The sequence below is a fragment of the Eurytemora carolleeae genome, unplaced genomic scaffold (assembly GCF_000591075.1).
Source record: "Eurytemora carolleeae unplaced genomic scaffold, Eaff_2.0 scaffold273, whole genome shotgun sequence".
In the NCBI taxonomy this organism is placed as follows: Eukaryota; Metazoa; Arthropoda; class Copepoda; order Calanoida; family Temoridae; genus Eurytemora; species Eurytemora carolleeae.
The window spans coordinates 120,804-147,014 of record NW_019396174.1 but is presented as its reverse complement, the minus strand read 5'-3'; the positions used below and the strand labels follow the sequence as shown (position 1 = coordinate 147,014).

Sequence of the window (26,211 nt, the reverse complement as noted above, 5' to 3'; positions counted from 1 at the left end):
GGTTCAAATTTGAACTACCTACCCCCGGTTCAAATTTGAATCACCTTACTTACTTCTTTAATCTTTAACTTTGAATCTGTTGTTCTGTACTTTATAGCTTTATACATTCATTACTTTTGGCTTTATACATTCTGTTATTTGAAAGAAAAACGTATACGCATTTTTTCATTTGGTCATATTATAGTGTTTTGTGCTTTGATGTTATTTTTTATGGAAACTCTCGACTTTTCAGCAGAAAACCAAAAATGTCCTCTTAGTGTGCGAAAGGGATTAAAGATTATAAAAATATTTATGAACATATTGATCATTTGCATATAAATAATAACATGTTGCTATTGATAATTTACGACATTTTCAAGCTAGTTCTTTAGAAAAATATATACAATGTTGTAACTTGGAGTGAGCTATACGATTTGATTAAACAAAAAGTTGAAATATCTGATGTCTCTTAAATTATATATTACTAGCTGAAGGGCCCGGCGTTGCCCGTGAAAAAAGAAATAAACTAAAAATATTTTGAGGAAAATTTTTTTTCTCAATTTTTTAGCCTATAACGGTCCCCGGCCACACCTGAGTGTCCACAAAAAGTTTCAGCCCAATCGGTCAAGCCGTTTGGCCAGCTATACGCAACATATATTTGAATGTCTTGTTTTATTATATAGATAATATAAAAAAAACCATGGATATCTATAATTTTAATATTTATATTTATCAACTGTTACCATATTTTTTTTAATTTTTTTAACCTAGGTAACCCAACTTTCACAGAAAAGATGATATTTCACCAAAAATTCATTAAACTTTTTACTTTTATTTTTTCATTGAATTACCCCCCCCCCCCCCCAACCCGGCAAACACCACGGCACTACCCCTACCCTCGCAGAATTCATACATTATGTGTTAATCTAAAACGCAATACAGATAAGAGAAAAGGTGTTTAACTGCATGATAACTTAATCCTTGTAAAACAGTAAATTTTAGCAAGTAAACAATGTTCATTGTTAGTAACATTTTTACGTATTATTTTTTTGTGTGAACACCTTGCTTGGGTTTCGAGTGGGCTTGATCTTTTTTATTTTATATTTTTTTCAGAAAATATGACTGCGCAATGAGATTTGTTAACAAAACGATATACTTCACACAAAGTCTAGAGAATAAAATGATGGTGTGAGAAGATTTCAAAAACAAAATATCCAAGAATGAGATCTGTAATATATCTCGCTGTGCTCGTGATATCAAGAGTGTATGCCCAAGAAAAAGCTGAAAATTTAACTATTACAGCCCCAGGCTTCAAGGTAAATTTCAGGGTTTTATACACAAATACTCGTAAACATTTTTCTGTCATAATTCAGGGTTACCCACAAAGGATGAGACTGAAAAGACGACCCAAAACTAAAAATATGACGATTTGAATTTTGGTTTCTGCATTTAATTGAAAGCATGAAAACAGTTAAAACGACTTCCGTACAATCGTTTCTGAAATCTAATTTTTTGTGAGTAACCCTGTAGAAGCCAATTATAATTATTTATCTTATGCGTTTTTTTGTTTTCAAAAGTCTCAACGAAGATATTTTTAAATAAATGATTTCTGTAAATTATTCTTTCCGTGGAGGGACACTTTCCATTACGCGAACAGTCTCTTTAAGAAGAATTGGGTTATTTCCAAGCTCTAACACGTGAATCTTTTAAATTTGAAGAGATCAATGCTATGAACTAGAATCCCTTAAAAGGATCCTCTCTAAACTAGAATCCCTTGAAAGGATCCTCTCTAAACTAGAATCCCTTGAAAGGATCCTCTCTAAACTAGAATACCTTGAAAGGATCCTCTCTAAACTAGAATCCCTTGAAAGGATTCTCTCTAAACTAGGATCCCTTGAAAGGAACCTCTCTGAACTCGAATCCAATAAAAGAATCCCTTGAAAGGATCCTCTTTAAACTAGAAAACCTTGAAAGGATCCTCTCCAAACTAGAATCCCTTGAAAGGGACCTCTCTAAACTAGAATCCCTGAAAAAGATCCTCTCTGAACTAGAATCCCTTGAAAGGATCCTCTCTAAACTAGAATCCCTTGAAAGGATCCTCTCTAAACTAGAATCTCTTGAAAGGATCATATCTGAACTAGAATCCCTTGAAAGGATCCTCTTTAGACTAGAATCCCTTGAAAGGATCCTCTCTGAACTAGAATCCCTTGGAAGGATCCTCTCTAAACTAGAATCCCTTGAAAGGATCCTCTCTAAACTAGAATACCTTGAAAGGATCCTCCCTAAACTAGAATAACTTGAAAGGATCCTCTCTAAACTAGGATCCCTTGAAAGGATCCTCTCTAAACTAGAATACCTTAAAAGGATCCTCTCTAAACTAGAATCCCTTGAATGGATCCTCTCTAAACTAGAATAACTTGAAAGGATCCAGGCTAAACTAGAATCTCAAGTTTCCCTCTGGGAAATAGATTTCTTCAACTTCCTTTATAAATAGATGGAAACCCANCTCAATTCCTCAATCTCCCTCCCTCCCTCTTATACATCTTCCTCCCTCCCCTCCTCTATCTACTCCATCTTCTCCAACCAACAATTTTCTTGGGATATAATTGCTAGAATCAAAAGAGCTAGAAATTTGTTAAATAGAAACTGATGTTTATAATTTGCATGTTTTTTCATCAATACTACAGAATACTACAGAAAGAAAAGCAAATTAATACTAAAAGTAAACAGTTATCTTTCTCTTCTAATAAACGCATTTCTAGCTTTCGTGTTTTTAGCAATTATATCTGTAGCTAAAAACGGGCATTGTGTTTTTTAAACGAACGACATTTTTTAGAAGGAACGAAATTTTTTGTGAAAAAGGTGTCGTTCAGGAAAAAAAATAAGTTGGACGAACGAAATGGACCGTTCAGAGAAATGAAAAAATGATCATTTTTGAAAAAAGAACGAAAAAAACGAAATTGAAAAATACTTATGTTTTTTACTGAACGAACGAATTTTCTAAATGATTTTGAAAAAAAAACTATCGTTTTTTACTGAACGAATGATATTTTTTGAACAAACGATAAAATTGAGAACGAACGAAACCAATGTTTTTGAATGATTGATAAAAATGGGTCGTTCACAAAAGCTAAACGAACGAAATGAAAAAGTCGAACGTTCCCATCTCTATATGTAGCAGAATGTATTATAAAAAAATCTGTATTTTCTAATAAATTTAGTTGATAACGGAACATACTGAGCTGGAATTAGATTATATTTTGGTGAAAGAACAAGAAGACATTACTTTAAGGTAGTATTTAAAATTCAAGTAAAAACTAAATCAATTTTGGTGAAAATACGAACGTTCTGTCCACAACAAGGTGTTCACAAATACAAAAATGGCACGCACTATGAGCGGGGTAACTGTTTTTATTATAATATGTTCTGTGAGTAATTCCTGAAAATTGTAGGTCTCTCTTAGCAGTTTGTTTTTTCTCTTTCTCTCTCAATATTTAGCTTTTACTCTTTCTCTCTCAATAGTTTGCTATTTTTCTTTCTTCCTCAATAGTTTGCTTTTCCTCTTTCTCCTTCAATAGTTATAGCTTTCACTCTTTTTTCCTCATTAGCTTACTTTTTCTCTTTCTTCCTCAATAGTTTGCTTTTCCTCTTTCTCCTTCAATAGTTAGCTTTTACTCTTTTTTCCTCAATAGCTTACTTTTTCTCTTTCTTCCTCAATAGTTTGCTTTTCCTCTTTCTCCTTCAATAGTTAGCTTTTACTCTTTTTTCCTCAATAGTTTGCTATTTCTCTTTCTCTCCAAATAGTTTGCCTTTTTTCTCTTCCTCTCTAAACACTTGTCTTTTTCTCTCTTTATAATATGCTTTTTCTATTTCTCTAATAAAAGTTTGCTATTTCTCTTTTTCCCCCACAAGTTTACTATTACCATCACTTTCTGACATTTATTTCCCAATTTCACAAATATTTAAATCCAACACTACAGTCTATGCAGTCTACACTCGGCATGCACTCACGAAATTAATTTTAACATTTATTACTATTTTAAAAATAAATTCGCTTGCATTGCTCATACCTAGAGTTACCAATAGGGGTCTTTGGATACTTTGGAGTATTTACCATATTGTACTTTCGGGTCTGTCCTAGTGAACGATTTTTGGACCCCCCCCCCAGCCCCCCCCCTCCTATCAATTTTATACATGACCAAATTAGTATTTATTTAGCATTATTTAAGGCTAGGTTAGGTTAAGACACTTTCTGGGCCGAGCGCTGAGGCTAGGATGGGCTAGGGGGCCGAGCGCTGCGGCCACGGGTTAGGTTAAGTTGAGACACTTTCTGTACGATCCATGACAAAATTGATAGGAGGGGGGGGGGCCTGGGGGGGTGGGTCCAAAAATCGTTCTCTAGGAATATACCGTACTTTCTTTTTACTGTACTAAAAAAGTAAGATAGAAGGAGTGTTTATACTGACTTTACTGTACTCCACACTGTATACTTTACACTATATACTGTACAGGTGTAGTGGGGTATAGAGTGTACAGTGTATACTGTACACTTTTAACTGTATATGTGTAGTGGTGCTTAGAGTGTATGCTGTACACTATAAACTGTACAGGTGTAGTGGTGTAGAAAGTGTGTTATGGGAATGGGAGTATGCTGGGAGTAAACTGCTCCAAGAGGAAATGGAAACCAGGTAAAATCTGAAGAAAATAAATATTAAAGAATACAAAAAAATTTGGTTATATTTATTTTTGTTAAAGAATCCAGATGGTGGAACTAACGGTAGACCCCGGAGCTCTTGAACCCTACTCTTCAGAGCTGAGACTAAAGAATGCAAAGTTCTCCGACACTGGAACATTTACATGCAGGTCAACTTGGGAGGCAGTCAAATGCAAGAAGCAGGAAGGGGCAGGAAGGGCGATAGGCGGAGGTAGGAAGGACAGCAGGCAGAGAAAGGAAGGACGGTAGTTAGAGGTAGAAAGGACGGAAGGGAGAGGCAGGAAGATCGGCAGGCAGAGGCAGGAAGGACTTTAGGCAGAGACATGAAAGGCGAAAGGCATAAGCACGAAGGACGGAAGGCTGAGGCAGGAAGGATGGTAGGGAGAGACAGGACGGACGAAAGGCAGAGGTAGGATTGGCGAAAGGTAGAAGCAGGAAGGATTATACGAATGTCGACAGAGTACAGACAGAGGTAGGAAGTATGATGAGATGAATGGCAGGAAGGACAGTATAAAAGGCAATCTAGTTCTATAATATTTTCTTGAGTGGCGTTTCAGATTCACAACGGTACCCTTCAAACCTTCTACTGAGCGAAATTTACTAAGATTTCTCTGGATCCGAAAATGTTAATTGTTCTAACTCTTAAAACAAATTGACGGATTTGTGGCCCAGAGAAAAGGAATAGAATTGACAGAATTCAACCACGATATCTTCATCACTGTTGCTCAGATAAAGATGTAAAGGGTACTCTTGTGAATCCGAAATATGAAGGATTTAGTCCCTTATTATAATTTGTTAAAGGTTTCAGAGTCATGCTAAATAAAAATAAAATCTATTTCATGGTTCCATTTTGAATTATATGAGAGAAGGCTTGTAGCAAGCGTCTGAGTTAGTACTGCTTAATGTTTATAGTTTCTACGTGCTAAACCGTATTTGTTCAGAGCATTGTCTATTGCACTGTAAAAAGATATGAACAAAACTAAACAGAAAATATATAATTAGGACACAAACCTATTAAACCATGCCATGTCTGATGTCAACTGTAGGTTATTGAGATTTTTTTGCGCTGAATTGCGCACCATTTAAGCCTTGCTTTCACAAAAATTATTTTCGCGCAAAAATTCGAAATTTGAGGAACACGCAAGCAAATTTGCTCATTATTGCGGAAAAATTTGCTTCCGCTATGGAAGCAAACTTTTGAATAAAAAATGTTATCGTAAATTAATGTCTTTCGAATTTTATATTCGGAAAGAGGAAAAAAGATTGCGGGTGGAAATACAAAAATACAGTAGATTTGTAAACCATCTTGTTCGTTTATGTAGCCTAGGTTTTTTATATTTACAAATATACTAGGTAAAGGGATTGTTCAGATGTTTAGGAAAGTTGTAATTGGTACCAATAATGATACAGAGGATTCGATTTTTTATAAATAAAAGTGAGTTTACTTGTTTCGATCTGGGGTGTATACAGGATTTGATATAGGATGTGGAGGAGGGGGGGGGGGCTATTTAGTATTTCCCCTTTAAGAGTCTGAGTGGGGGGGGGGGGCATTCCCACTTGCCCCTTTTCTGAGAGGCCCTTGGTATATATCTAAAAATAAAAAAATTGATCTCGGATAATGTGAAATTACTTGAAGGGTTGCAAACTGAATAATTGGTACACTCTATAGATCATATAAATATGTGAACAGTCCATTAAATACAATATTTATTATCAGGACTAGGGATGCTAGTGTGTATAACAAAGTGTACATCTACGTGGAAAACAAGAACAATTTGTTCAGAAGAGATAAACATTTCTATCAAGGTAAAAAAAAACTCTAGAAAGATGTATTTTTGAAATTAATAAAAAACTTAATAACCCCAGATAGTTATTCTTGCATATTTTTAAATAATATAGATAAAACGTTAGGAGTTACAATTTTGTGTTTTCATTTAAAAAGGGCATATCTTAGATTCTGTTTTGATAAGGCAAATAGTCAATATATAGAAAAAAATTCTTATTATTTTATTTCCTAAAAAAAATGTTAGTTTAGATTTTCAAAAGGTTGAAGACAGACCCAAAAAATTCATGATCAAATACTTGAAAAGTATTCTAATTTTTAATATTCTTAAGTGAACGTTGATCCAGCCAACCCGACTTATCTGGGCTGCAGGCCATCTACACCCAGGCAGATTATATATATGTTTATGTATTTTGTATTTTAGGATCCGTCCAGTCCAGCCTATTATATATGTTTATGTATTTTGTATTTTAGGATCCGTCCAGTCCAGCGTTTTCTTTTGTGCACTTATTTTAATGTGCTCAAATTTACCCGGATTTTTCGCGCCTGTCGGGCAAAAATTGGGCTACACCTTTTCTTTATTAGAATAGAGTTCAGTGTCAGGCAATTATTGACTCACCCTAATTCTCACAATTCATGCAAAATATGATTTTTCTAAATTCGCAGCAAATTTAGAAGTTTTTATCAAAATAAATGCTCAAATATGCAAAATTCGTTTCGAAATAAGTTATTTAAGTATTTCCGGCTTCATTTTCGTTTTAAGCAGGTTTTTAAATTTCATTTTTTAGACTAAAAAATTTAGAGTTTCAGAATCCGAAAATCATTAGTTTGAATAAAAGTCATGTTTTCCATGAGTACATGAATGCTATGAGCGGGAAAAAACTGAAAAAAAAACAAAAGAAGTTCTTGATTGTATTTGTTTTAAAACAGAGGACAGATGAAGATTCTCAGCCAAAAGGTTGATATTACAAAATCGTTAGGTAGGTATTACCCCCCCCCCCCCTCCTTTTTCTCAAGTTTTTATTTTTATTTTTATAGAAATTACATTACTTTAAAAGATCTTTGCAAAATATTTTATTTTTTATCTTAAAACTACATTTAAAGTATGTATGGAATTATTATGCAAAATTTTTTGCAAATAGAAGTAGATAAAGAAGATACACGGGTTTTGTTTGTTTGTCTGTGTTTCTGTCTGTCTGTTTATCTGCTTGGTTTATTTTGTATTAGGTATCCAACCTTGTTTACCTTGCTCAACAATATTAATGATATTTCCGACAAATTGGATTTAAACAAAAAAGAAAAAAAAAATTTTGAAAAAATAATTTAAAAAACAGTGGAGCAAAGGAAAGCTCATAAACAGCAATAAAACAGAAACTGCTCGAAATGAATGAATTGGTAAGGATTTTGGAAATAATTGGGAATGAATTAGGTTTAAGCTGAAAATAAATTGGAAATTAACTGGGAAAAAATTGGAAATGAATAAAGAATAAATTGAGGAATAAATTATCATTTAATTTGGAATTAATTAGGAATTAATTGGGAATAAATCAGGAATGAATCAGGAATGAATTGTGTATGAATTGGGATCAAATTGTATTGATGAATGTATGAATATAGTTGTGAACATATTTAGGAGAACATAATATGAGATATTCACCACAAACTGGCCTTTGGATTACTGATGCCAGTGTGCATGATGCAGGAACAATAGAATGTATCATTCAATTAGGTAAGATCATGATGAGAACTATTTGATGCATAAGTCAGCTAAGTAAGATTATGATGCAGGAACCATAGAATGCATCATTCAGTAAGGAAAGATCATGATACAATAACCATAGAATGCATCATTCAGTTAGGTAAGATTTTGATGCAGAAACTATATGATTCATAAGCCAGTTAAGATCTTGACGTGGAACTATATGATGCATAAGTCAGCTAAGTAAGATATGATGCAGGAATCATAGTTTGCATCATTTATTTGGGTAAAATAATAATGCAAGAACTATAGAATGTATCATTCAGTTAGGTAAGATCATGTGCGAGAACTATAGAATGCATCATTCAGTCAGGTAAGATTTAAAAGATCATGATGCATGAACTATAGAATGTATTATTTAGTTAGGTAATATCATGAATGCACCATGCAGTTAGGTATAATCCTGATGCAAGACCAGTAAAATATTTCATTAAGTTAGGTAAGATCATGATGCAGGAACCATAGAATGTATCATTTCAGTTAGGTAAGGTTATGATACAAGGAAGCATAAAATGCATCATTGTATCCAAGAATTATAGAAAGCATCATTCTGTTATCGGTAAGATAATAATGCAAGAACCATTCGGTTAGGTAAGATCATGATGCAAGAACCATAGAATGTATCATTCAGGTAGGTATAATCATGATGCAAGAACCATAGAATGTATAATTCAGTTATGTAAGATCATGATGCAGGAACCATAGAATGTATCATCATTCAGTTAGGTATAATCATGATGCAGGAACCATAGAATGTATCATTCAGTTAGGTGTAATCATGATGCAGGAACCATAGAATGTATCATTCAGTTAGGTATAATCATGATACAGGAACCATAGAATGTATCATCATTCAGTTAGATATAATCATGATACAGGAACCATAGAATGTATCATCATTCAGTTAGGTATAATCATGATACAGGAACCATAGAATGTATCATCATTCAATTAGGTATAATCATGATGCAGGAACCATAGAATGTATAATTTGGCTTAATATTAAAATATTAAAGAATATCAGTGTCCGCCCCTGGCATTAATTTAATGAATATTTACTTTTCCAAAACACAATTTAACAAATTGATATTTGTGTTCTTTACTGAACTAATATACAAATTGAAAACATAATTTCATTAAATTGTTGAAGTACATATGATCAAATATTGAGTTTGAAATGCCAATCAAATAATGAATTTTGAAAGTTTGATAATAGAAAAAATAAAATTAAAGAATTTGAGTCAAATTTATAACTTTTATTCTTAATCCAAATTTCTCGCGTAATGTCTCATTAATCCGTAGATTATATATGTTTATGTATTTTGTATTTTAGGATCTGTCCAGTCCAGCCTATTATATATGTTTATGTATTTTGTATTTTAGGATCGGTCCAGTCCAGCCTGTTTTTGTTTCTTACCATAATGGATACACCAACAACGATACTGCCAAAACCAAGGTGACATTTATCTTAAAGGGACAGACCGGCTATGTAAGGTAGTTGAACTGAGTATGCAGTGTTGTAGAAAGCTTCTTTAGGATTCATTTGAGAGATATAAAACTTTTTAAAGATCTGTAAATCCTGAGTTTGAGCGCAAATTCAACGTTCAAAACTCCTACTTTGGGGGTGGATAGGTTTTCAGAATCGTTTTTTTTAATTACTAGATAACGACGACGAAAAAAAGGTAAAACTCATACAGTAATCTAATTAGATGGTTAGGAACATATTTCTCAAAAGAAATTTGTCAATAAATCAAAGCTAGAATCAATTTTTTCGTTTTCAACAAATTAGTTTACTGTAAAGTTTTCTTTACATTTTTTGTCGTCGTTATTTAATAATTTAAGAAAACCGGTTCTGAAAACGTATCCACCTCCAAGGTAGGCGTTTTGAACGTCGAATTTGCGTTCAAACTCAGGATTTACAGATCTTTAAAAAGTTTTATATGTCTCAAATGAATCCTAAAGAAGCTTTCCAAAACACGTATATACAGTCCCTTTTAGTAAAAACTAAAACTAGACATTCTTTAAAAAATGTTTAAAGACATTAAATTTCGCCATATTTTTCCCCCTCCCTCTCCTTTACGGATAAAAATAAATCTCAGATTTTTTAATCTGGAATTCTGGATTGACAGGAAATATTTTTTCAATTTACCATTCATCTTTTTTTACAATTCTTAACGATGGTTCTTGTCCAAGAATTTGCGTGCATTTTTCACATTGCAAACACAGAAACGTGCAGACTTGTGCACTTACTCTGCACGGTTCAATCTTTATTGGCTGTTGGGCCGGGTATATTTTATAGGGGCTGCTAACAAAACCATTTGTAGTTAAATGTTAAATATTATTAGAAACCGGGGATTTAATAGAAACTAATGTTTACCGAGAATATACTTTAAAGAATTTAAATTATACTAAAAATATTTAATAACTATTTATAACACTGTTATTTTGGCTCGCAGTGTTATAAAGTTTTTGGACAGAAATAATAGTGATTTATGTAATTTTATGAGAGTTTGTGCACTTGTCTTATTTCAAATGGCTGCTTCTGCATCAAATAAGCTTTAAAACAAAGCAAAGGTCAAAATATAAAGTTGATTTCAATTTTATTTTTATTTCAATTGAAAAAAAAAACATTTTGGAAATATCCTAAATTTGTTTGAGAAAATCCGGGAACCAATCAAAACTTTATAACACACGTGCTATATTGTACAACTTTATAGCACGATGATTACTTTAATAGCACGTTCATTATGAAATTCACGATGAATTGAATAATAGTGATAAAGTACATTATAGTTTGATAAAAAATCAAGGATTTTTTCAAAAATTTCACACCGAAATCTCATCAAGGCAAATTTTTAAATCAGATTTTTTGGATGAAAACATCTAACGACATCTTTTTATAGTTTTCTTTACTAAGACTCAATAAACAAAGATATATAGGAGCATGTTTCGGCTACAACATTTATTTTTACATTTATTTTAGTTTTGGTAAAAGATGTGATGGATTTGTTTGATTTTTCACAAAGGCATTGAGTTTTTGCCACAACCTCAAATTTTCTAATTTCTATATCTCTGCAACCAGTGGGTATAAACCTTTGATATTTTAAACTTAGACTATTTTATCCAACAGAATTAATAGTTTGAAATATCTAAGGTCCACGACATTGGGTCGCCAAGATATAGGGATAAGAATATTTAAGTTTGTGTCAAAAACTCACTTCCTTTACAGAATTAAAAAATCTTTCTAATTTTCGCTCTCTCCTTACAAAATTATAAAAACTGTAAACTATGTTGAGTATCTGTTGTAACTATTGTTGTGCAAATTTAATAACTTTGCACTTTTGCACTAATTAAAAAGTCTGGCAACTCTTTTTTATTAATTCACAAACTTAATTAAGTAATTAGAAGCCTTTCTGTTAAATGAACATCTCATTTCATAATTTAATAATATTTGTTTCTTATTTATTATTCTCATGAATTTCTTTGCCCGTGTATTTCATATTTTCATGTTTAACCATCTTGTAAACCCAGCTTTGCCTGGAGCTTTCTTAACAAAAGTCAACCCCTACTTAACTTAGTTTCTGAATTATGACATCAAAACAGACAACCATAGATTTCAACTTTATATTTAAACTATCTGAAGTGCCTGGTGTGCCCGTGAAATTTTGAAGAAAAAATTGGAGTTTAAAACAAATGTTGAATTTTGAAAAATAAATCCAATTTTGAAAAAAAGGCATTTACAGGGTACTTAAGGGTTTCCTCAAAAAAATTCAGCCAATTTGGTTTAGCCGTTTGGCCAGCTATAGCTAACATAAATGTAAATATATATATTTGAGCGAACAGATCTACTATATAGATAGACACATTATTAAGAGGGTTACACAACTCTATTGTAATATATAGGAAAAGATTATGTTAGATTTGCTTAAATTCTTCACCACATTACATAGTTGCAATGATTTCGTTTGCCACAAACTCAAATTTTATAATCCCGATATATTTTCAATCTGAAATAACATCTTAATTGCTACAAACTTTGGTTATTTATTCAAACAGAATTCATAGTTTGAAACATCTGAGGTCAACGATATTGGATTGCAAAAATATAGAAATTAGAAAATCAGAGTTTGTGGCAAAAACTCAATTCCTTTTCAAATATCTTCTTACAAAATAAAAGGGTTCATAGTTGAAAATAACACTTTTCTCTAGAAATGTTTCGAACTTTCAAATCTGAAGTTAAAGGAAATGTAATCGGAATTTCAAGTGACCCTCCATGCAAAGACGGCAATACCCCATTTACAACGGTATCCTTTAATATTTATATTTCTTAACCCTATCAAAATTGGACTTTCTTGTCCAATTGTTTTGTTTCTTAACCCTATCCCCGCTGGGGTACTTGAAAACCAGGATACGCTGGGGGGGGGGGTCAATTTGACCCCCCCTCTAAATCCCATGTTTTATGTCCAAATATGACAAATGATACATCATTAGAAAGCTCTTGTGCTCTAGTTTTAGAATCTGCAAAAAAATTTGCAAATTTGCGAAAATTGAATTTTTTATCGCAAAATCCAGTTTTATAGTAAAAATGTTTGCAAAAAAAAATTTGTCCAAAAAATGACAAATTATACATTTTTGAAAAGCCCTTGACCATGCCATTTCAAATATGCAAAAAATTTTGCAAAATTTTAAATAACCTGATTTTTAATCAAGAAAAACTAAAAATGTGCAAATTTCCTTTGACAGGTTGTTTGCAAAAAATTTGCAATTTTTTTTCGCAAAACTTGTGCAATCCGTTTCCTTATGTCATAGGCTTTCCAAAAAGCTAAATTTTATCAAAATCTGACAAGTGAAAGTGGGTCAAAACAAAGATTTAGTTTGCTACAGGCAAAAGCAGTCATTCAGGCAGTGTGCCTGAGGACTCAGGCAGTTAGTATTAAAGCCCGGTTTTAGGCCTAAAGGGAGGGCTTTGGGTATGTAAGAAAAGTCAGAAAATTTCAACAGCCTCAGACCAATACTTTTTGAGTTATGTAAAAAAAACTCCGGGGGGGGGTCAAATTGACCCCCCCCCAGCGGGAATAGGGTTAAAAACCAAAAATTAGTTCTTGTCTCCTGGAAGTTTATTTTGGTGGGACACGAGTCACGAGGCCATTCATTCAAAACATCGATTTTTCATTGAATCCATTTCCGTCATCAGGAAATCCATTCCATTCATTTCATTTATACTACTTCAACAAGTACAGTGGTAACCAGAAAACAATAAAGTTATTGTCGTCTTTTCCTTTCCTTTTAAATAAAAATTTAATAAACAATTTATTCGGGATATACAGGGTGTCCCAAAAAACATGGGAATTCAGTGACGAATTGGATATCGTCTTTGTTATGAATTAGCATTGTAGTACCTAATTTCAAAAGCCGTAATATTATTATGTCTGCTAGAGTTTATTTTATGAAAATGGTAAATGGCTGTAAAGGTGTGTCTACAATGTCTCTGCAAGATGAACAGTGAAGACGGACAAGTTACTTTGTTTGTATACTGCAATTTTCTTGTTTTACAAAGTACAACCGTATGCAGTCAAAACATAAACAAACAAAATGTGAACTTAGCAGACGAAACTCTTACAAATTACAGCTTTCTCAGTAGGTATCACTTTACTAAATCAAAGAATTATCTAAAAAGACGATATCGAATTCGTCACTGAATTCCCATGTTTTTTGGGACAGCCTGTATCTATATATAAATTTGGCTTGTCTGTCTGTTTTGATGTCTGTTTGTTTGTATCCAATAAACGTCAAAACGGCTAAACCGATCGGGCCCAAATTTTTTGAGGGACATCACGTGACCACAGGGAAGGTTTATGAATGATAAAATTTTTTTAAAAAATGTGTTTTGAAGGTATTTAATTTTGTAAAAAAATGTTAATTCTTGAAAATCCGCGAATTTTCTTTCAAAAATCAGCAAAAAAATTTTCTTCTTTGCTTTAAAATGTAAACAAAAAGAACATGTTCACAATTTAAATAGAATATGGGCGCGAAGTGCCCTAAAAGCCTAGTATATATATGCTTTGCTTGTCTGACTGGGTGTTTGTATCCAATAAACGTCAAAACGGCTTAACTGATCGGGCCCAAATTGTGTGTAGGACTTCAAATGGCCCAAGAGAAGGTTTATGGATGATCAAATTTAAAAAATTAGCCTCCAACAAAATCCGATTTTCATTTAATTTTGAAAATCCACGAAATAATCTGATAAAATCCGCCATTTTGTTTGTTTTTGTTTTACAATGTATACAAAGAGAAAATGTTTACAATTGAAATAGACGATGCGCGGGAAGCAACCTGAAAGCTGTGTTGAAAGCCTATAATATAAAAAATGTAGCGTCCATTGAAAACATTCAAAAAATAGTTTTTTTATGCTCATGAGTTATTTATTTTAATTGTTCTTAATTTGTGCCTTTTCGTAATATATGAATCTGCTCAGAACATTGCATTTTTAATCGATAACATTGATTAACATATTGCTCATATTACTCATATTGTTAAATTCTGAATCTAATTAATTTAGAATATTTTGTTTTGTTTAGATTGGTGAAGGAGTATCCTCCTGGACCTTATCTAGGAGGTAGTCTCATTCTCTCCTGTACTTTAGAGGTAGGAGGGTTCTTCGGTTTTCTGTCAAAACGCTTGTCTGCATTCTTTTATTCGCTTATTTCATAGATTTCAACTCACAAATTTTCTTCTTTTTGAAATAGAAACAAGTTTTAGATTTAAATTATTCTAATCGTCATTTGTTTCTATAGCTAGAGGTAAAATACCAAAATCATTTAATACGTTGATTTTTTTTTGTCCAATGTTCCATTCAGTATTCAGTATTCAGTATTTAGAATTTAGTATTCAGTATTCAGTATTTAGTATTTAGTATTCAGTATTCGGTATTCGGTATTCAGTATTCAGTATTCAGTATTTAGTATTTAGTATTCAGTATTTAGTATTCAGTATTCAGTATTCAGTATTCAGTATTCATTATTCAGTATTCAGTATTCAGTATTCAGTATTCAGTATTCAGTATTCATTATTCAGTATTCAGTATTCAGTATTCAGTATTCAGTATTCAGCATTCAGTATTCAGTATTCAGTATTCAGTATTCAGTATTCAGTATTCAGTATTCAGTATTTAGTATTCAGTATTCAGTATTTAGTATTTAGTAGTTAGTATTCAGTATTCAGTATTCAGTACTGCACATTACACAATGCACATTGCACACTGTTCATTGACCATGCATATTGCACATTTTGCTTTATATTTTTATAATATTTGTTCTGTTTCTATTTTCCGCTTAAATGTACAATTTGTCGTGCATAATTAAACTGAAAATAACTGAAATTGCAAAGGTTTCAAAGCATGCATTATTTTTCATACTAACTTAGGCATTTTTAATTTTATACGCAGAATGAAATTATATCAAACATTTTGAAATCTTAAAATTATAAATATTTATAAATATTATAAATATTTGTTAATCCCTATATATCTTTCCAACCCAATGTTGTAGACGGAGGCCTTTAGTATTTCAAACTATGAATAATGTTAGATCAAATGTCAAAGTTTGTAATATCAAATATGCCATCAAAAATCGTAATTTGTATGTAAAATCTTTTTTTAATGTTAAATGTGCGTTGTCTAGCATACTCTTTTTTAGTGCAAGCATGAAATAGATGTTACAGAGTAAACATGGGTACTAACTCTTCTTTTATTCGAAGTGAAGCTTTTTACGTTGAAAAATATTTCCCTCATTTAAAAAATATTTAAAATGACTTTAAAGAAAGATCTACAAACTCCCGAGTTTACTCTAATTCAAATTGTTCTCCGGAAAATCTTTTTTGAGCTTATTTTATTTAGGTGTCATTAAAAATGTACATAAATGGAGTAACTTTGGATTGGACTACACCCTCCCCTTCACAGGAACAGGTATCCCCCCCTCCATATTCCTCACCTATTTCAATTAGAACTCCTTTAATTAAAGAGCTATTGGGAGACCGGAAATGTTTTGATTTCTAGTATAAACCAGATAAATATGCTTTTCATATACTTGAGCAGAAAATTTAAACTATTGGAGCTACAAGGTTACAAAGTCGTACCGTGAATTTCGCATAAATCCTTCTCCTTCTGTATAGTTTCAGCCAGATATTTTAACCATTGAATAGTCTAATAAATATTCCTTATTTACCTACTGTTAAGTTGCTTTTTATTATACGTAACTAGTAACTTAAACATTATTTCTTCGTTTATATATGACCCACCCAATGCCAACTCCCCTCCCCCACACCCAACCTACCCCTAACCAACCCTTCCCCCCCTTAACCCCCTTTCATTCTCCTTTCTCCCCCTAAACTCCTCCCACACTTTTTAATCAATTATGTAAACATTCGAACCTTTCCCAGTTTATAACTCCATGAAGGTAACACGTTTTTTAACCTCTAATTAAAGTTTCTAATCGGAATTCCGTTGTCCCGAATCGTGCGGAATTATAGGGCTCGCATATTCACCCAAGTAAAATCAACTTACGTTGGAAACCCTAATGCTGGAGATGTTAATTTTATTAAAAAAATTAATTAGTGTCACCCTCTTGGTCAAATCATTGTTTTGAACTAATTTCCCCTGCTCTAGATTTTCTAGATTTTGAACTGATTTCCCCTGCTCTAGATTTCAATATGTGTGTATTATTGGTAACGTAGAATATGGATAAAATGTTTAAAAGAATATACGAATACTATTCTAGGATAAATCCAATGGTAGGATAATTCTATAGGAGAATATACATATTCTAGGATATATCTACTGGTAGAATAGTTCTATTAGAATATACATATTCTAGGATATATCTACTGGTAGAATAGCTCTAGGAGAATATACATATTCTAGGATATATCTATTGGTAGAATAGTTCTAGGAAAATATACATATTCTAGGATATATTTACTGGTAAAATAGTTCTACGAGAATGTATATATTCTAGGATATATCTACTTGTAAAATAGTTCTAGGAGAATATATATATTCTAGGATATATCCACTGGTAGAATAGTTCTAGGAGAATATGTATATTTTAGGATATATCTACTGGTAGAATAGTTCTAGGAGAATATATATGTTCTAGGATATATCTACTGGTAGAATAGTTCTAGGAGAATATATATATTCTAGGATATATCTACTGGTAAAATAGTTCTAGCAGAATATATATATTCTAGGATATATCTATTGGTAGAATAGTTCAAGCAGAATATATTTATTCTAGAATATATCTTCCATGGTAGAATAGTTCTAGGAGAATATATATATTCTAGGATATATCTTCCATGCTAGAATAGTTCTAGGAGAATATGTGTATTCTAGGATATATCTACTGGTAGAATAGTTCTAGGAGAATATAAGAATGCTGTTGTGAACCAAGAATATAGAACTGATCAAAGTCGACTCGTATCCAGGTATTTTGAATTTTTTCCACCTGATCTTTTTAGTCGGGGTTTCCATGATTATCGAGATTTTATAGTTGTCAAGGGGCTGTGTGGTTTAATGGACCCTACTCTCCAGTCGCATTTATAGTCCTACTCGGTTTCCAGTGGATTAAATAAATGAACTCGATTAAATTGTGTGCTGCATTGTGTATGAAAATGTTCAAATTCCACTTTTTGTTTATTGCTTTTTACACAAAATGAGCAAAAAGTGTATAATTTCAGACAGAGCAATAGAAAATATTACTCACTGCTAACGAACATTTAACAGAATAAAAAATAATTGATAAACAAAAACTTTCAGAATGCTTATTTATTTTACAATACCCAACTATTCCCGCTTCAAGAAATATAACAAGAATTCGTGTTAATACATAATTAGTTCGCGCAATTTCATCACAATGAGAAATAAAAACAAACATTGAAACCACTAATATTAAGTTTTGAAAAATGCACTATTTACCACTAAAGGAGCTAGTATCAACCTTAAAAAATGACGCTTTACAATTGGTGCAAAAAAGAGATAAATCATCTCCAAATATACAGGGTTACCCACAAAGGATGAGACTTTGGTGATGGCTGTACGGAATCCATAGAGTCTGTTTCCTTATATTCTAGATACTCAGTAACTGTAAACTCGTTTTATTATTTGATAAGCTAGTAAGACAGAAGATTTAATTTGAACATGGGCTGGTCAAATTGTAATAATTCTAGGTCATCTTTACAGTCTCATCCTTTGTGGGTGACCTGTCTACCTTGTATTGTTTAGGTATATAACCACGTGTACAATCTAATTATATCGGATGGAGGAGATTATACATGTACAGTACTGTTCAGGAATATATATCAGTGTACAACCTAACCGTATATGATGGAGGATACCATACATGTACAGTACTGTTTAGGAAAATAACCATGTACAAGCTAACTATATCGGATGGAGGATATTATACATGTACAGTACTGTTCAGGAATATAACCGTGTACAACCTAACTATATCGGATGAAGGATACTTTACAATATACATTCACAGTACTGTTCAGGAATATAACCGTGTACAACCTAACTATATCGGATGGAGGAGATTATTCCTGTACAGCTACCAGTATTAATGTACAGAAACCTAGTAAACAATCCATTCATATCAAGGTAAAACAGAAATGTATATTTTTAAACCCCCCCCCCCCCCGGGAAAGAAAATAATTTTTGAAAATAGGGGGAGGGAAATGATTTTTCAAGAAAATATACACCTCAGAGGTAAAATACTAGTTTTTAGATTAGTTAAAGGGACTGTAAGGGAAATTTAAAGTGACCAAACATGCAAAGATGGCTTATGGATGGGATATGGTAAAAATGAATTGCGCTATTACACTGCAGGAAACCATAAAGGAATTATCATAATTATACATTTTAAAACCTAGAAAAACGACAGAATTTCAAACATTATTGATCAAATAAATGTTTCAATGGTACCATTGAATCTTTGCATACGGACACTTAAGATTACGCTTTAAGTTCCTTTAAGGTTTTAACTTTTATTACATATTTTACAAGCAAAATATTATAAATGATGGATTTATTTCATCGTTATAATTTTAACCTTCTACATTAATCATGTTACTATTATTTTTAGCCGATAAAAAAAAGAGAGATAACGAATTCATGATTGTTCTTTATACAGAATATAACATAAAAAATGTCAATTAACTTTCATAATTCTCCTAAATTATTTTCTTCTTTTTTTAACTGCTTAAATACTCTTTAATATTAAACAATTTCTCGGCGGAACAAGAAAACATTTTAGAAAAATTTATTTTTACAGTGTTTTTTCCACGTCCAGGTTGACAAAATCTTTTTCTTTCATAAAATATTTAAAAGTTTTTTAGTTTCCTGTAAATCAAAACCTGAAGCTTTTGAGAATCCACTTTTAATAATTTTTTTTATTTTCAGACCTTACCCCCAGGAGAAATTTTCATCAGTGACTTTAGTTTTAACGGGGGAGGATCTCTTGTCAGAATAAAGGAACAGTTCTCTAAATATATTTATTAAAGATAAAGGGACACTTCCCGGAAAAAATCGATTTTATAAATAATCCAGTTGTTGATTGTGACACCCACGAACTAAAGAAGTAAAATAAGAGATCGTGTATAGGAGAGAAAGGATGAGGTTCGTTGGTTGTTTGATGTTGAAGCAATTCCTGTAAATAGAACACAGTACACTTGGATCCTGCCTTCAGGGGACCCTGTACCCCACAAACATCTAGGTACACAGTACACAGTACACAGTACACAATACACAGTACACCGTACAAAGTGAACAGTACACAGTACACAGTACACAGTACACGGTACACATTACACAGTGAACAGTGAACAGTATACAGTAAACAGTACACAGTACACAGTGCACAGTACACAGTACACAGTACACAGTACACAGTACACAGTACACAGTACACAGTAAACTTGGATCCTACCTTCAGGAGATCCTGTACCCAACAAACATCTAGGTACACAGTACACATAGGTACACAGTACACAGTACACAGTACACAGTACACAGTACACAGTACACAGTGAACAGTACACAGTACACAGTACACAGTGCACAGTACACAATACACAGTACACAGTACACAGTACACAGTACACAGTACATAGTTCACAGTACACAGTACATTTGGAGTATTCCTTCAGGAGAGCATGTACCCCACAAGCATATAGGTACACCGTACACACTACACAACTAGTACTCAGTACACAGTGCACAGTACACAGTACACTTTCTTTATTAATTCCGGCATCCCAAACACATCTATATATATATAGTACACAGACCACAGTACAGTAATATAGGAGTATTTTACTGGTCTTTTTAAACATTTTATTAATTAACATTTATTTGGATTTTAAACATTTTATCAATTATAACATTTATTTTGATTTTAATTGTTTAGAAAAATATACGAAGGAGATTAATGGCAACAATGTAAAACTAACTATTAAGGTAAACTGTCAAAAAAAATATATTTACCTTTTTATAATTACATTTTTTCTCAAGGATGTTTCAATCCATGATATGGGGACCTATCCCTTTACTGTAACTGTAACCTCAGATGCTGGGAAGCAAGAATCAAAACAAACTGAACTAGGAAAGCTAGCTTATGTATAGCAGATGAAAGGTTCTGCTTAAAAATAAGAGAGCCAACTTTAGACCCATTTTAAACCAGTAAATGAAGATACAAAATTTGTGTTCTAAAATGAATAAAAATATAAAATCTAACTCCACTCTGGCACAAGATGAAAAATCAATAAATTCATGAAAAAAAATAGTTTTAAAATTGTAAAGCACGAAGAAAAAATTCGTACACAGTACATAAGCTGATTGTACTGCAGAACTAGTTGTACTTCAGGAGCCTGTACTTAACATGTCTGTACAAGGCTACAATAACTCATTTTACATACAAAAGGTAAATAAGGACAACGTATTTTATTGATTAAATTTAAAAACAACATTTTATATATCTATAAACATTAAATGTTCAATTTATTTAAGAAAAGGAAAACTTTTTCAAAGTTTCAGGAGAAATGATGGACCAAAATCTAGGTTTGAAATATCAAAGGTTTACACCATCATGTTACAAAGAAATAGGGATTTAAAAATATGATTTTATGTGAAAGACTAAATTCTCATACTGTTTAATTTATTAAGAAAATTGATAACATTTCAAAGTTGTAGAAGAAATAAACTTTTTAATTATATCTATGCAAAAAGCATGGAGATCAAATTTAATTTATAGCGAAGAGAAGTAGAACTGCGTAGAAGAACTTGAACCACTAATCTTTTAACTGGATCTGGTGCACAAAAGAAGTGGTTGAACTACATCTACGTAGTTCAACTACTTCTTGCTATTCCTAAAATGGTCCCTGAAACGGAATACTTCAAACTTAAAATTCTGCTAGATCTAATAGTTGAAGAGTTGAAGATTAAATTATCAAAGGTTTACACCATCGGGTTGCAAAGATATAAGATTAGAACATTCAAGTTGAATGCGAGTAATGAGTTTTAACTTGATTCAGGAGTTCTATACAGTATCTTGTGAAGCTCTAGGGTATCCTATAAACAGGGATTCAATCTACTTGGATTTTTATCCTTGCTCAGACCTGGACACTTGTCATACAAACAAACTTCAGAGGTTAGAAACCCTTGATAATATAATTCCCCTCCCCTAGCATCAAAACAATAGTTTTTGATATATCTGTAAAAATAGTTAAAGTAAAAGAAAAAGAAAAACAACTGCTTGAAGTTTCAATTTCTTATTTATACCCCTGAACACTCCCCTGGACTAACTAGGACGACATTCGTTTTTCTTCACTTTAAATTTAATTGCATTTTAGACTTTAATTCATCCATCTTAATCTAAACATATACTTTTATTCCCATCCGCCGACAAAAAAAGTTTATTTAAAAGCAAAAATTATACGTTTAAGTGGGTAAATTGTGATGGAACAGAACATCTTTCTGGGAAAATCAGCGTGACCCACAAACAAACAGAAAAAGTAAAAAAAAACCGGATTATTTTATGATTCACCTATTTTGAAGGATATACGATTTAAAAACCCTTTAATCTCACTGCTATGTGCTTGAAGGAAGGGGGGGGGCAGACAAATTGGGCCAAAATTGACCTAATTTCTTATTATCATTTCTCATAATTCATTAGAAATATTTATTTTTATCTTATTTGAAAAACATGAATAAAAAATTAAATGAATTGGATCAAAAGAAAAAGAACTGATTTAGTTTCTTTTACAAAGCTTTGTTTATCCACCCGTTCTGTAAGAAGTATCGACTTCAGATTTTTATTGAGAACAAAATCAAAAAATAAATCTTGTTCATCCTAATATTTAAACTTGAAAAATAATATGTTTTTGATTGAATCCAACGTCACGAATAAAGAATTGAGTTTTTGTTACAAACTCTGATTTTCTAGTCCCTATATCTTTGCTGCCCAATGTCACATTATGACATCTGATAGATCAAATTAAACTTACTTCAAAATTTCAAAGGTTTACGTTGCAAATATTTAGGAAATAGAAAATTGGAGTTTGTGACAACGACTCAATTCCTTATTTATGACGATTGATTCAATCAAAAGCATATTATCTTCCAAGTTTAAATATTAGGATGAACAAGGTTTATTTTTGGATTCTGTTCTCAATAAACAGTAAACACTCACTTCCTTTATTTTTAGAGTTCACCCTGGAGCATTAGAACCAATAGACGGGGTTCTAAATCCAGCATATCATTATAGATATATCTCCCATACACTTGTACAGGTAGGTAGGTAGGTAGGTAGGTAGGTAGGTAGGTAGGTAGGTAGGTAGGTAGGTAAGTAGGTAGGTAGGTATGTAGGTAGGTAGATAGATAGATCTTAAGGTAGGTATTTAAGTAGGCAGGTATGGTACTAGGTATGATGTGGGAATGAAAGAGAATATAAAGAAAAGAAAGACAGGAAAGAAAGTTTAGAAATGTTTTATATTATTCTGTTTTAGGCTGAACAAAGCGGAATCTTTGAGTGTAAGGTAGATGTTAATTACAACTCCTTTTATTTAACCAAGGGGAATTTTGGAAACCACTTGAAGAATTATCAAAAATAAAAACGTATCTAAGAAAAAAAATATTGTTTGTCACTAAACAAAAAAGAAAAAGTAGGAATTTTGGTACATTTTTTTTTCAAAACTACTGGATCGAAAATTTACCAGGGTTCGGTAAAATCTTTTTTTTCTGGAATTAGCTGCTAACATTTGTTTTGCAGCGGAGGACTTTTTACACCATATGACTTATAATTTAAATTACTTATTTATTACATTCTGCAAAATTTATACTTTGACACAAAACAAAAGGCTAGCATATCAAATTGTTTAAAAACTGTTGAATTGTTTTTGATATTCGTTCTGTATTTTTTTGTCACAAAAGTAAAAATGTTTCACAATGTTATAAAAACAAACTTACAAAGTATACAATTTTGAAATATTTAAAATATCGTAAAATCTTGTGGGGCCTCCAAAAATGTTTTTAATAAACCAAAAACTTAAATCATTTTTAAGGTGTGCACTGAGAAGCAGTTTGTTTGTAACACAACACAACTTCCCTTCTTCCTGGCGGATTCAAGGTCAAAGAATAATTCAAAAATAATTTTAACTTTTCTAAAAATTTTATATCGTAAGTAAATTAACATCTTCAGTAACTAACTAAATAATAATAATAATTTTTAAGCAATTATTTATTCTTTTTTTCCATGGAGACGTCTGATACTTTTAAAATCATTTTACTGAGTTAAAAATTTTAAAAGCTTTTGGGGGTAAAAAATAAAAATGTCCCTTCAAATCTGCAAATTTATTTAATTTTGGATACTTTCACCGTTTTATTTTCACCTGGCGGCTGGAAGGCCATTTATTGTTTTTTCAAAAATGTCAAAATCAACGAAAAAACACTCATACATATACTGGTTAGAAAGTTCCAAGAGATACCAGGACAAAAATAATTTAAGTATTCCGGGATTCTATATTACGATATTAAATCAATGTTTATTTGTTTATACAGTGCAAGGATATATAAAGCTAGTTTTTTATTTGCTCATTCATTGATAAGATTTATAATTGACACTTATTAAATAATCAAAACAAAAAAATCGAGAATCTGAATTTATTTAATTAATTCTTAATTTATTTAGAGATGTAGAATGTGTACTTCAAATACAAAACTAGCTAAATTGTTTAAACGTTTCCTTTCTGCCTTTTGCACAGTCCCGCTATCTCCGTATTCTGCATTGCATATGTTAATTATTAGCTTTAGGTGTGAAGTACGTTTTTGAAAAGTTTATTATGCCATAACATAATAAATAATTGACAATTCATACTCTTTGAGGGTCAATTAGCTTTGACAATCATGTTAAAGTAATTTTAACTATATTTTAGCTCCGGGTTTGAGATATCTGAGTCTCGTAACCAGAGCTATGTTGAAGAGGATGAGCTAACCCTAACCTGCTCCGGCTCCAAGTATAAATACACGGAGCTGAACTGGTTCAAGGAGGAGAAGAAACTTCAGGCTCTTCCTTCTTCCTCAGAGTTCAGGAAATACAAGATACGATCCAAACATTTTTAGAATTCTAAAATTTAAAAAAAAAATATTAAAGATTACCAATAATTATCATTTAACCCAACCGTAAAACAGCTACATTATGCAAATTTTAAGTATTAAATAAAATCTAAAGGCAGACTTGTGAACCACTCTCAAGCCCCAAACATTCTCTACCCGCCAGCTAGTATGTGATCGTGAATCTTGAATTTTCATAGTTTGTTCAAGACATTGATTATTGATAGTTTACGTCAAGAAGATATTGCAGATTATACTTGTAGAGCTCAAACTAAAGCAGGTTAAGAATATTAATGTAAATTCGTGTGACCCCAATTTGAAGAGTTGAATGCCCGATTCACAACGGTACCCTTTAAACCTTAAAAGGAGCAATACTAATTAAAATATTGTCCGGTATAATTACAAATATAGATAATTTTCTTCTTTGGTTCTACTTCTACCTCACAAATCCACAAGTTGATTTTAATTTATAGAGTAACCACATTTTTCAAAATATCAATTCTCAGATGTAGCATAAGAATATCTTCAGCCGAAGATTCAAAAATGCAATTTATGAAATCGGTTCACTTTGTAATATAATACTTACCTTTTCATTACGATATATAAAGTTATAAACAAATCTGTAATAATATCTCTATTCAGCATCTTTATTTAAATGTTCTTACTTTTTACTTCTTGTGGCCCAATCAATTAAAAAAAAATTTGCTCGTATTTTGTGCAATTTAAATAGTCTTTATTATTTATTTCAGGGTTGATTGAAGAATTAGATATTTTTATTATTTATTTCAGGGTTGATTGAAGAATTAGATATTTTTATTATTTATTTCAGGGTTGATTGAAGAATTAGATATCTTTATTATTTATTTCAGGGTTGATTAAAGAATTAGATATTTTTATTATTTATTTCAGGGTTCATTAAAGAATTAGATATCTTTATTATTTATTTCAGGGTTGATTGAAGAATTAGATATTTTTATTGATATTTTACCGATTCTTCCCCCGGAAATAGTTAAGGTAAAGAATATATTTGTAATTTTTGTCATGGTGATTTGGTTTTCATAATATCAAAAGCTCGAGAACATGTGTGTGAAAAAAAGTAAGATGCAATAAAAAACTTTATCCTATAAATAAGAAAAAAAAGTTGTATTTTGCATAAGATTTGTAACAAAATTTGTTTTTTGGAATTACAAGTTTACAAGTAATTAAAAAGAAGTTTTTTTAATTATCAGCTTCTCTTTGTTTCCATGTCTTTGTGTCTCCATTCTGTTCAAATGCTTGATATAAATCAAAATTGAAATCAAAAGTCTTCT

The 26,211-nt window shown here is 31.7% G+C and overlaps 1 protein-coding gene across 1 annotated transcript in view; it reads left to right on the top strand.

The window, feature by feature from the left end:
* Positions 1-26,211, top strand: part of LOC111697182 (vascular endothelial growth factor receptor 1) — a 46,256-nt gene that overhangs the window by 7,968 nt on the left and 12,077 nt on the right. Inside the window, exons 2-26 of the mRNA XM_023467085.1 lie at positions 1,093-1,295; positions 3,201-3,271; positions 4,590-4,667; positions 4,735-4,842; positions 6,411-6,499; positions 6,809-6,863; positions 7,407-7,456; positions 8,110-8,205; positions 9,619-9,691; positions 14,814-14,880; positions 16,130-16,198; positions 17,627-17,718; positions 18,790-18,895; positions 19,697-19,768; positions 19,898-20,009; positions 20,703-20,752; positions 20,807-20,897; positions 21,142-21,215; positions 21,826-21,941; positions 22,998-23,082; positions 23,299-23,328; positions 23,854-23,918; positions 24,724-24,879; positions 25,102-25,181; positions 25,851-25,915. Coding sequence (XP_023322853.1) covers positions 1,200-1,295; positions 3,201-3,271; positions 4,590-4,667; positions 4,735-4,842; positions 6,411-6,499; positions 6,809-6,863; positions 7,407-7,456; positions 8,110-8,205; positions 9,619-9,691; positions 14,814-14,880; positions 16,130-16,198; positions 17,627-17,718; positions 18,790-18,895; positions 19,697-19,768; positions 19,898-20,009; positions 20,703-20,752; positions 20,807-20,897; positions 21,142-21,215; positions 21,826-21,941; positions 22,998-23,082; positions 23,299-23,328; positions 23,854-23,918; positions 24,724-24,879; positions 25,102-25,181; positions 25,851-25,915 — 2,046 coding nt within the window. The 5' untranslated portion in view covers positions 1,093-1,199. The remainder of the gene's footprint in view (positions 1-1,092; positions 1,296-3,200; positions 3,272-4,589; positions 4,668-4,734; positions 4,843-6,410; positions 6,500-6,808; positions 6,864-7,406; positions 7,457-8,109; positions 8,206-9,618; positions 9,692-14,813; positions 14,881-16,129; positions 16,199-17,626; positions 17,719-18,789; positions 18,896-19,696; positions 19,769-19,897; positions 20,010-20,702; positions 20,753-20,806; positions 20,898-21,141; positions 21,216-21,825; positions 21,942-22,997; positions 23,083-23,298; positions 23,329-23,853; positions 23,919-24,723; positions 24,880-25,101; positions 25,182-25,850; positions 25,916-26,211) is intronic.